At 41.9% G+C, this 12811-nt stretch overlaps 1 protein-coding gene across 1 annotated transcript in view; it reads left to right on the top strand.

Moving 5' to 3' along the window:
* zfhx3a (zinc finger homeobox 3a) overlaps positions 1–12811 on the top strand; it is a 32357-nt gene that overhangs the window by 5790 nt on the left and 13756 nt on the right. Inside the window, exons 2-6 of the mRNA XM_083552799.1 lie at positions 2981–5758; positions 7713–7941; positions 11933–12022; positions 12163–12293; positions 12419–12619. Coding sequence (XP_083408925.1) covers positions 3017–5758; positions 7713–7941; positions 11933–12022; positions 12163–12293; positions 12419–12619 — 3393 coding nt within the window. The 5' untranslated portion in view covers positions 2981–3016. The remainder of the gene's footprint in view (positions 1–2980; positions 5759–7712; positions 7942–11932; positions 12023–12162; positions 12294–12418; positions 12620–12811) is intronic.

Genomic DNA, 12811 nt, shown 5'->3' with positions numbered 1-12811 from the left:
CCACATTAGATGACAAATTAGCTGCTGATTGTCCATATACATGCTCCCTAGTGCAGATTCAAGCATAAATACAGCACATTTTTCAGGGTGCATCAAGAGTAATACACTGTGTGTGTGGATTCAATGGGGTTTTTTCTCTCTGAAAGAAATGCATCATATAAATAAATCATATAAATCCAATTTATGTTATAGAACATTACACAGGAAGTGAAAAAGAAAATACCTTAAATTACTTTTAGTATTAAACTGAAAATTAAACGTCAAAATGTTGTAAAACTGTGGTACTTTGGGTACCATTGCAACTCCTGATTCATAATTAGTCTGATAAAAACTACGTTCTGATTCTAACAGGATGCCGTCTTATTTGTTCTCGGATCTGAACAAGACGTCAGAATTATATAATAAACACTTTTTACAAAGTAGAATTTTTTCCTTCTTGACGGGATTGATTGACGTTCCATGTAGCTGTAAATGATTAACCAAATTGCTATGGTTTTCATGGCTTTCCATATCACACTACCCTGTTGTTGATTAATTTTCTATATCAGCCTATTTAGTCAGTAGTTTGATTATATTGTTGCTAGGATACTCAAACAGATGTTTTAAATAGTTGTACAGTTTATAGCCCTAGCACTTGATCTATGAAATGGACAAATGAATGCATTGCAACGACAACAATGATTGGACAAAAAACTTGCACCATTTAGAGACAACATATTTATTTAAAAAAGCATTCAATTGAATAGGATTCAAGCTCAGGAATTTAGTCCTGTTAGCAGTTTATTTGGCATCACAAGTTATTCAGGTCACCGCCAAAATCCTTCAAAGCATAAGTTGATAGTATCTTTGGAGGATCTGTTCATTATGTTGAAGATTCGCTGGGATGGGTTCTTGTTCTTCGTTGGAGCACTAGCTCAACGTTCAGCTAACTAGCAAAACGCTAGCTAGCTGAAGTTAGCAATGTTTCCTCTACAATCAGAAGGAACAACTACTTTGTCATTGTCTTTCACAAATTTCCGCTGGCTGTTCAAGTTTCTGTAAATGCGAATCACATTAGTAAAAAGGTGTCTAATGAAAAGATTTGGTGTCCAAAATATCGAAATGTTAGGGTTTAGGGTTTATCTTTTTTTTTTATGTCGAACTCCCTGAAATTTTTTAGAAGCACTAGTTTTATTTTAAACTGATTCTTGAACCTTTAAAAAAAAACTGCTTTGGCCACAGAGAGTCTCTCCTGAGCTCCACTTTCTCGTTTCCTGTTTCAATCCTTTTGACCCTCAGTGTGCATGTCATTTTCTTTTTTTATTGGGCGTGTCATTCAAGAAACACACCAGCTTTCCATTTTCAGGTCTCGTCCTTTGTTTGGCTTTCAAGGTATAAAATCTAGAATTACAATCTTTTTGTTCTTAAAAATAGTGTAAAAGCTTCTTTTTCACCACAGTCCCACCTATTCTCTCTCTCTTTCTCTCTGAACCTAGCCTGACGGATTCAGTGTTTCTTTTTCTTTTTTTTTGTTAAGTCTTGCAGCCATTCTCTCTCCCGGTCTCTTTCACTTTTTTTTGAAGTCTCTTTTGCCTCCTGAATGGACTTAGTGTTTCTAATGGAAATGGTGCATTAAATCAGAGATCAAAGGCGAGCGTGAAGCAGAGGGGCAGCTGTCCAAACAGACAGGGGGATGGAGGGTATAGGGGTTACTAACGCTTGAGTATACGCTGACTGGTACAGGTATTAATATTGATTATTTGTGAAGCTGGTCGTAGCAGCAGGATTTTTACTTCTGTATATTTTATCTTCAACACGATAAATTCACTGTATATTCATTTAATCTTTTTTCGAATTTCATTCGTGTAGTGATTATGACAGAATTAGACATTGGATAAAGACTTTGTTCCAAGCCCACTTCTGCGTTTAATGTATCAGGACAGGGTCATCGATATTCACAAGAAGTGTGTGTCTGACTGGTATCTACATAGCATGCTTCATATGAGCACTTATTCTTGCTATGGTGATACTGCATGTTTGCCTGCTATGCCACTTTATCTAGGATTGGATTGAGCATCAGTCGGCTAACACAGCCGTAGCACCGTGCTAGCATCCTGCTCTGGCTTTCCAGTAAGTTGCTTAGCATTTAAACTATTGATTTTCCTATAAGCACTTTAACCCTCTCCAGCAGCCAGGATCAGAAAGAGCTCAATATAACCCTCTGAATCTCAGCACAATCTGCAGTTTTACTGCAGGGTTGAGCAATTACCCGTACGTGTGTGTAGGTACACACACACATTCAAAAGAACACACACGTTAATAAGGGTACCCACAACCTGCTACAACAATGTGCATGTTAATGTTTGCTTTAAACCCAGATGTCATATAATTAACATGTTTCAGTAGACATCCCTCACCTTTAGGGAACCAGGAAAGCTTCTGTGGAGACATCTACAGCAGGGTGATGGAGATTCTGTTTTTTTTTAAAAGGGTGCTAATTTCTGAACACAGGTTCTGGGTATTACAGTGAAATAAGTTGCCAATTACTTGGAGTTTGTGCCCAACTTTGTTTTTAGGTTTAAGCTGAACTTTGTACATTTTTGTAGATGAAACCCCACAGTGAAAGTGTTTTTGCTTACTGGAAAGTTATTGAAGTTGACCGATTTACAGGAACTGACAGGCAGAAAAAAAGAAAAAAGTAGAGATTTTCCTGATTCCAAGAAACTTTCCTCATGTAATATTCAGCTTTCAGGGATGCAAAGTGTTTTCTGTCTCCTTGCCCATTGACATTCATTCTCTCTCTCTCTCTCTCTCTCTCTCTCTCTCTCTCTCTCTCTCTCTCTCTCTGTATCTCTCTCTCTCTCTCCAAATGATTTCACTGTTTGGGTTTTCAGTTTAACGAATATCCATGGTTTTGTTTCTGTGGCATTTATTTTTGTGTACAACGTATTTATGATCTTTATCTAAAATTGCTTCTGTACCTCTTTTTCTCTCTCAACAGGTCTGGGTGAAATGAGAATGTCCAGTAACTGGGAGTATGGAGCGCTGTGACACTGTCTTAGATGACGAAACCTCTGGCTCTTGTATCAACCAGCCTCCAGGGATCTGCAGCCCACCATCTTCCATGCTACTTCTACTACAGAGGGAAAGCACCTCTCAGCTTAATTTGGCCAGCCCATCCACTCAGGGTGAAGCAGGGTGGAATAAAGAAGTGAAGGGGCAAAGCAAGGGAGAAAGGAGGGCTTTCGTAGAAGGACATGAAGAGGAAGAGGGGATTGATAACAAACCGGTCGATGATTGTGCTGAGGGTGAGTTCTTAGAGCGAAGAGAAGATATAAGTGAAGGACACAATGCTGGTGGTGATAAAGCTGATGAAGTAGAATGTCAGATCATCTACCAGGCTGATGGTTCTGCTTACATCCTTGAGAGCCAAAGTCAGCTGCCATGCAATGTGGTTCCATCCTCATCTCATCCACCTTTTGTCAACACTTGCTATTTGTCTTCTTCCCAAAGTTCTACCTTAAAAAGCTTCCATGTCTTCCACCCTAAGAACCGGTGCCACCTGACTGGTGATGTTCTTGCTTTGCTGAACTGCCAATCCAAAGATAGAGCTCCTGCCAGAACGAGTTCTTCTGAAGCAGAGCTGGCACTGCTTGGCAAAGAACAACCCGTCTTGGTGTGTTTTTTGTGTCGCCTGTCATTCAGTCACACGCATGCTTTTAGAATTCATGTTTCACAGCACCACAAGATCATGCTTACCAAGGAGGAAAAGCAGTTTCTTTCACTCCAGCCCACCTGTGCCATTTTACAGCCTGTAGGTCCCAGTAACCACCCACTCCTAAGCTTCCTACAACCAAAAACTAGCAACTTGCCAACCCAGTTAACAACAACAACAGCTTTAGAGCACAACATGGTGGCTATGCTAAGTCAGGGGGACAGGGAGCACCTCCAGATCTCTGAGCCAGGACTTCCTCTTCAGCCCTCTTTACCCAGAGTCCCCCTTCCTACCTCAGTGTTGAGCCCTGCCAAAGACCCTTCAACCCTGGGCAGAGAGGGCCCAAAAAGGAGTAGTGATGATGGCGGAGGTAGCAGAGAAGGAGAGGAGAGGTTGAGTTCAGAGGTAGTTTCCACTGTGGAGGATGGTACAAGCAGTATTAGCAGCAGTGGTAGACAAGGGCACATTACTGAACCGGCTCTTTCAAACCAAAGCAATCCCAAATCTCCCAACTCTCTCACAGTAGCAACCAGCTTTATGAACAACACCAAATCTCTTACAGACTCTGAGCTAGAGTGTGGAACAAGCTTTAACTGCCACGGCCCTTCTCTGGTATCCTCTACTGTGCAAGCCTCATTCACCGCCACTATTTCAAAAGAATTTTCCAACCAAGAGATTGCGATGGAAATGGAACCAAATAACTCGTCAGAGAAGGGCAGTGCCATGGCAAAAGAACCAAATGGCAAGTTGTGCAATGACAACACGGCAGATGTCACCAACTCTGACCTACCTAGCAACCATAGCAATTCTCATTTATCCGCTGTTACGCCTCCTCTAACCCAGAATATCAAATCTCAGTTTGATGATTTACAGGTGGACTCTGTTGGGTCTAGAGGAAGTTTGTCTTCTGGGGGTGAACATGATTTTGTTGTTGGTCAGGACATTGTCCAGGGATCCTCTTACAATTTTGGGAGCCAAGTAAACATGACACACTCGCGCAACTCCTGCAAAACGCTAAAATGCCCCAAATGCAATTGGCACTACAAGTACCAGCAGACTCTTGAGGCTCATATGAAAGAGAAACATCATGAATCTGATGATGGACAGTGTCCATATTGTGTCAGTGGGCAGAACCACCCACGACTGGCTAGAGGGGAGACTTACACTTGTGGGTACAAACCATTTCGTTGCCAAGTGTGCCAGTATTCCACCACCACCAAAGGCAACCTGAGCATCCACATGCAGTCCGATAAACACCTCAACAATATGCAGAATTTGCAGTCGCAGACAAGTCCAGATGCTTCAACAGTACAGCCTAACTCCATGTCTCACACTCCTCCCACCCAGACCCCCTCCCCAGCTCCTTCTAAAGTACAGGGTCGTGCATCATGGCGGTGTGAAGTATGTGACTACGAAACCAATGTAGCACGCAACCTTCGTATACACATGACCAGTGAGAAACATACACACAACATGCTCCTTCTGCAGCAGAACCTGGCCCATATGCAGCGCCAGCACCGGCAAAATGCCGCCGAGCTCTACCCATACTGCCAGCCCCAGACCAGGCTTCCCGAGCCCACTAGTGTGATGCAACCGGGTGGAGAAATCATGCAGGAGTCACCTCTGAAGCCAGTAGATGAAGACCCTCCAGAGGCACTGTTTGGATGTGCACTGTGCAGTCATTTTTCCTCAGACAGCTTGATCACTCTCGGTCAGCACCTGGCAACGCAACGCTCGCTTCCTGACGCTGATTGGAGAGGTACAACCGGTGACGCCCACCTTTGTCGGCTATGCCATTATGCCACACCTCTGAGGGCTAACTTCCAGTTGCACTGCCAAACAGATAAGCACCTACAGCGTTACCAGCTTGCAGCACACCTTCAAGAAGCCAGCAGACGCCATGGAAATTCAGAGGAAGAGGAGGAGTGGATGCTCAGGTGTGTTGCTGCTGGTGTCCAAGTGCAACTAAGGTGTAATGCATGTAGATACGAGGCCAACAGCATGGAGAAACTGAAACTACACACAATGAACTCCAGACACAAGGCCAGCTTGAGACTGTACAAGGTAAATTCTTCTCCAGTTCTTCTCAAAATATGCTTTTAAACCAAGAATTTTTTTTATTTAAAAACAATGGTAATCCTTTTCTTTTTCACATCCTTTTGAACTGTTAACCGTCAAAACAAGTCTTGAGGAACTGTCTTTCTTAGAATCTATTTCCATATTGCTTTTATAGTCACAGCTCACAGGATACACCACATAACCTAAGGCTAATAAGAAATGGAGTGAAAAAGTGTTATATAACAGGAAAAGTCTAAACGTTCAGATGTTTTTGTAAGATGTATATTAAACATTAATAAAAGGAGTCTCAAATGTTGGCGCTAACAGACTATAAGTTTCCTGCCATAGACATTACATACATCACAGAAAGTTTAACTTTGAACTGGAATCATACTGGACAGCATCATATGCTCAAGCACACCATTGGCCCTTTTTTTCAAACAGCACAGTACGAAGTTTAATTCCTTTCAGCTTTTGTGCTCTAAAACAAGAGTTATCAATCACTAGGTTATTATTGTCAGACTGACATCAATCATTCGCATGAATAATAGTTTATATCTGCCTGTTGGATGGTTTTACTGCAGTGTAGTCAGTCACTTTGAGGGTCAAATATATGTTAACCATCATCTGCTGCTTCACACCAGACAGCGTTTACGTGCTCTTGTCATTCCTATCATCCAGCTGCAACCTGCAGACGGCCACAAATTCTACAGTTAACCTTCTCTAAACAAGTAATCTGGAACTTTTGCTTTCCATCAACTTGTTATAGGTAAAACTAAGACCTTCTTGCTCATTCATGGGACTGCCGGGACGAGCTAAGCAAGCTGAGGATGAAATTGCGATCTTGCCCTCAGGCCTCTGTGGTCTGTTTAGTAATGGAGATTGATGGTGTGTTATTTTTCCCTCCTGCTAATGTGACCCATTAGCCCAGTAAATATCCAATGAGTTTAGCGTTCAGTAAAGCACGCATACCTGGTCTTTCTCCCCGTGTGTGCGAATGTGGTATAAGTAATAACCTTGTTTTTTTGCAGCTCACACAAGACTCTATAATGTTTGGATTGCTGGATTCAACATTGCTAAATTAGCGCTGTAGGGAAACAAGTCAGCTAAGATCTCTAGCTAGTTCAGAACACACTGTATTGCAACTATACACTAGTTGCAATACACACTTATTTTTTAACAGTTTAAAAAGTGAATTCTGTGATTGTTATTTTAGAATAAGGGTCATAAAAGGTATAATCTTAGTATACCCGCTATTAGGTTTTGAAGGTAGAATGTGCAAAGTATTTTTTTTTCCTCATGGTAAGGCAACGGCTACACTATTCCAGATAAATCTAAAATCGTTCTCCAAAATTTGCTTATCCACACTGAAATGCCTGAAAACGTGTACGTGTGGTACTGCCTGGTAACGCTTCGACCTGCGTCATTTCCGCCTGGTGTTGATTTGCCGTCCGGCTCTTTGAAACGTTGCGGCATATCGAGCAAAGGCACCGTCACGAGTCGTCTTTTTTCAAAAGCCTTCGTTTTCACAGTCCACACTGCGACGCGAAAACTGCGATTTTAAATGGATGCACTTCGGAGATGGTTTAAAAAAAAATAATATTAACTTATTGTGGACGGAAGAAAAATATGAGCGAGAAGTATGCATTTTCGAACGAAAACGTATTAGTGTGGACATCGCTAAGTGTGGTTGGGTTTTAGTATGTATTCTAAAATTTTCACTTAAATTAGTATATAGTATGCTGTCGGATCAACCGTCCTGAGGTCTAACGATTTAGGTTTATAACGATATAAGTGTTTATTTTACCTTCATATGTTACTGCCTCTTCATAGATGGTTCACTGTAAGACTGATGTATATACAGAGTTAGTATATTTCTTTATTAATGTTTGTTCCTCGAGATACACGTCAGTAAACAAGCACCTGACCAGCACGTCTCACATCTTTCCTTTTTCCGCAGTACCTGCAGCAGTTCGAAGGAGCCGTGTCTGACGGTGGCTCTCTGCACTGTGTGCTGTGCGATTATTCCACCCAAAACAGCCTGAGCCTGGTGCAGCACGCCAATTCGCTCAGCCACCAGAGAAGGGAGGGACTTCTGAGACTGCAGCGAATCCAGAGCGGGCTCCAGGATGAGGAGGAGGAGTTCAGTGCCATCTTTGAGATCAGAAAGGATCATGCTAAAGATAACGGTAAGTGTGGGACATGCACACGTTTCCAACAATAGAAATATTGTATGTGAAATATGCGGCGAACATTCAGGCCAGGGCTTTAAAAACAACAACAACAACAAAAAAGCCGAAATTTCTGGAAAGTTCTGGAAATTCCTCTTTACATTTTGCATACTTGGTTGAACGGAGTATAGATAAGTGTTTGGGGATGATCATGGAACATGTTCGGGGAAAAAAAAGCCAAATATAATACAATATATAAAAATAGTTAATATTCCAGTTATTCAATTATACTTAATTATACGTGTTTTTTTATTATTATGTTATTGCCAAGAATCATTTGCACAATCTTCATCTACACAAACGCTAACGGTTACAATTTTCAACAAGATTTTTCATATATCATTTGGTATAAATTAATGCGCAGACAGTTATTGACATTATGAGGCCATACAATGTCGGACACTTTGAGCTTATTCTGCTGGTGTGTAGTATTTTATAAATCAATTCCTATTAATGCATATGAATTCGGTAGAATATCTGCCAAACAATTAAAGATTTGTGTCGTTTGTGTTGATTTGTATATATATATAAATATAAATTACATAGTGATGTCATCCAGAATGTAGAAAATATTACAAAATTATGCTCTGGTTTGCTCCCCCATATTGTGATGCTGTTTCTTGGGAGCGTCTGTAAAAGATGGAAGAACAGCCGAGGGGGAGGGGGAGGGGCCGGGAGACAAACAGCAAAGCTGGACGTAAAGAGAACAAGGAAGTGTGTGGTTATTTACTGTTGGGTAAATCGACAGGAGCGGCTGGTAGAGTCAATTAGCATTCGGTTCAAACCTCAAATCGGTTCCACTAATAGCTTAAACAAAAGCTCAATCCCTGCATTCGGACCGAGGAGGAGCAAGAGAAAGAGGGAGTGAATGGGAGTGAGAGATTTTTGTTGAGAATGGCAGGAATTGATTGTGTTAATTCATCTGCCAATAATCAGACTTGTTACATCCTCGCTGCCCAGAAGGAAGCCTTTACCACGGGCAGTGTCCAGTCAATGCAGCCGATAAAGGCCTCACCTACTAATGAGCAATGAGTTAATTAATGCTATCTAATTAATCTCGAAAGGGAAAAATTGATGGTGAAAGAACACAGATGAGAGACACTGGAGGCCCGTGGAAGTGTGCATCCAGAGGTTTGCTGCGATTTGCAAGTTCTTTTTAAAAGAATGCGTTCAATTGTTCTGTACTGAGAATTTATTTAATTGATCATTTTTACAATTTGTTAATAAACCGATAAGCACTTTATCCTGGTCAGGGTCACACAAGTTCAGGAGTTTGTTGATAAAACCTTTTTCAACCGGATTTCCAGTGAAACGTTATTACTTTCGCACAATACGAGCAATATTGTGACCACAAAAACGCTTTGCAGCTTGCTACATTGTTCAGTCGAATGCAAAATTAAAAGTAGTGTTCTTTTAACCCGAAAAATAGCGTCAGTTTAGAGAAGCCTCATATGATGCGGTGCGTGATTTATCTAACCCTCGCAGTAATAGCTGGTTAAATGGCTGTGGGAGGTAGACCCACCACATGGAGATTTGTTCAGCGATTTGTTCGAGGTCTCGTTTGCATGTTACAGCCTTCTGTAATGCCAGTAATTGAAAGCCAACATTGCGGTAACCATTTACAAACATGAGTCCTAATGCCAGCTTTTGTTGTTGCCAAAAGATCATCAAAGAGCTCTGGCAGACGTTCTCCCGAGCATGCGAATTTCCTTTAATTCGGATCAAAATCCGTAATAATAAAATGACACAGCACAGTGAAGACATAACGAAACGAAACCTTTCGGCTTACGTTTCCGTGTGGCGCATGAAGGGAAAGCCGTGATAAGTGACTGGCTGAGTCTCTCAGTGAAGCAGCGGCTGAATAAACAGCGCTGGAGTGGATCACTGTGCCTCAATGGCTCACTATTGATCTCTGTAAGAACACCAGGGCATTTCCTAATTTTTAATCAATAACGGATCAATGGCGCAAAGCATTTGTATACCGATCCCCGAGCCGAGCAGGAAGTGCTGATGAGGTGTGTGCCGCCAGTGCGTATGGAGTCTGTTAGCACGTGTGAGTGCATTTTATCACTTCATTATTAGCCAGGCTGACCTCAGCGCCCCGATGCGGATTCATTTGCTCTTTATTCCCTTCTTTCTTTTGTGCAAAAATGAAAACAAGCCAAAAGAACCGCACTGCTTTGATTATGGAAGTTTAATCAGTCCAGACGTTTGTTTTTATAGCTGGAGAAATTAGATCTTTTTTTTTTTTTTTTTTTCAGTGAAAGAAAATTGCTTTGCAGATTCTCCACTAATGATCTAAATGGTGGAAATATGAAACATGCATTGTGCTAAGTGATGATAGCTGCACATCATTATCACCGAATTTGAAAGAAATTACTGTCACTTGCTTTGAATTTCATTAGAATAGATATTAAATACAGTCATAACCGGAGCGTCTTAACCGCTATTAACGACTCATTCTCTTGAGTGCATCCCATTTTGTAGAAATTCAACACATGCCTTATTTTTTGGCGCATTTTCTTTCGGCACATCTCGTAATTTTTACATTAATGCGCTTGTTTTTCTTGTCATTGTAATTTGGTAATGTTTAAAATGTCCAACTAAAAGAATCCACCAACAAAAAAAGCGTTTATTTGTGAGTAAGAGTGTTCGAGTGTGTGGCATGACCAGCGGAGCATTCATAAGCAGAGCGGATTTGACTCTTTCAGATTATGTGTCCTGTGTTTATGGCTGTGTAAGTCTGATAGGAAATCAATAGCACGGCTGTCAGGATAATTGGTGTTCAGCTGGCCTCTCCCTCAGTCCGTCTTTCTCTTTGTTCTAATCAGGCTCTCTGAGAACGGCTAGTGGATCCCTCAGCTGCTCTTTGATTGGTCTGTTATGACAGCCCTCATGGCTTTTTTGTCTCCTCTGGCTTGGCCGACTTTAATCCTCAAACACCTACCCAAATCAGCTCTTCTCCTCTCCACCCCTCCCCCACGTCCACGAACAATCACTGCGCTAAAGAAGCAGAAAGCCAGAAAAAAAAGCAGGCGAGAAAGGGGACGGCTGAGAGGGGTGGGTGCTGTGGGGAGGACGGAGTGAAGTGCATGTCCTGAGGCACTGTGTCTTGTCCTCTTTTAGACACTGCAAAAAGAACAACAGAGTATCTTTCTGTCCTCTTTTGTAAAGGTTCGGCTTTCAGCCGTTACGAAGGAAGAAGAGTGAAGAAAAAAACATACAGTGGCAGAGTTGTGAACAATATGAATGTTCTCGTATTTTTTTTTTTTTAGAAGCTGCCGAGCCTGTTATCACGTTTTACAAATGATTTTACAGTTCGCTCCAATTTGTGCACCGCGAGTGAGGGACTCTCATGACCTTGTGCACTATTATCCCCCTCCTGTGACTTTTAAGCTCCTTTGGGTTAGATGAGGCTGCTGACATCATGACAACAGACCCCTTTTTTTATCTGTTATCTCTTTCTTTTTTTCTATAGAATGGCGTCTGTGAAGGAGTCACTTGTCTACATAAATTGCGGTTGTTCTCCGTGTGTGTGTGTGTGTGTGTGTGTGTGTGTGTGTGTGTGTGTGTGTGTGTGTGTGTGTGTGTGTGTGTGTGTGTGTGTGTGTGTGTGTGTGCGCACGTGTGTTTGAACCATTTGTATCAAAGCTAGTGAGGACCCTGATAGTGCAGACTGACCCCTATAGGTTAGAATGTAATCTCACGCTGCCAAAACAAAGAAAGTCAGACACTCTTTTCCAAAAAAAAGATGACCCATTTATTTATTTGTTTGTTTTATTTACTTAGTTATTTATTTCATTTACTTTCCGAAAAACAACAACAAATTGAATGCATAATAACGCATTTTGAATGCATACTGAATAAAAATAGATAGTAAAACTGTACACAAGTTAGATTGTGGTTAAGACTTTCTCTTTCTCACCTCCCATCCTCCCCCTTTTTTTAGGAGACGTGAACGAGATGGAGTCACCCGCTGAGATCACCTCGGACCAGACGGACCAGACCAAACGCGCAAGCAAAGAGGGGGATAAAACGGGTCAGAATGAACTCCCGAGTGGCTTTGCTCCTAAATCTGATGATACAAAATGCTTCTGAAATCGGCGAATCGATTGTAAATTGTACGTTCCAGACAATGCGATGAGATTCATATCAAATATTTTTTTCTTCCCTCATCAGAAGCAACCATGCATGAACATAAGAAACCGAATGAGCTGTGTGTCAGTCCCAAGCGCTCTGCGTCTGGAGACATGGGCGACATCGTGCCTGCCAAACGCCCTAGAGCGCAGGATGAGATCTCCTCAGAGCAGGTTAGATAAGACCTCCTCCTACTCCTAAAAAAATTTGCTTTGTATTATGGATCAGTGTTTCATGACACTTTTGTTATCAGTGAATCGAACGTCTCCGATTTCTCTTTCTCTCGTTTCACTCTCAGGTCCGTCAGTGCCCATTCTGTCGCTTTTGTCACGCTGATCTCAGCCGTCTGAGGAACCATGTAATGATCCAGCATGCTGTGCAGCCCACTCTCCGCTGCCCACTGTGCCAGGACACACTCCGCAGTGTGGCTCTGATGCGTTCTCACCTCACACACCTGCACAGTGTTACCGCAGACTGCACGCAGAAACTCATTAACGCGGTGAGACACAGTAACGGAGCTACGGCCAGATACAGCCAGCATGCACCTTAAAATACACCATTAACAGATGATGACCTGCTTCAGTGTTTAACTAGATTTTGGTGCAGGTGTTTGCATAAATGGGTCACAAATATGAAGCATCGGATGCCCTCTATGTTCCACATGCAAGTTATTATAGATATTGAAATGACA

The sequence above is a fragment of the Silurus aristotelis genome (assembly GCF_946808225.1).
Source record: "Silurus aristotelis genome assembly, chromosome: 10".
Taxonomy (NCBI): domain Eukaryota; kingdom Metazoa; phylum Chordata; class Actinopteri; order Siluriformes; family Siluridae; genus Silurus; species Silurus aristotelis.
The sequence above is the reverse complement of the archived record's forward strand: the minus strand, read 5'-3'. Positions and strand labels throughout refer to the sequence as shown.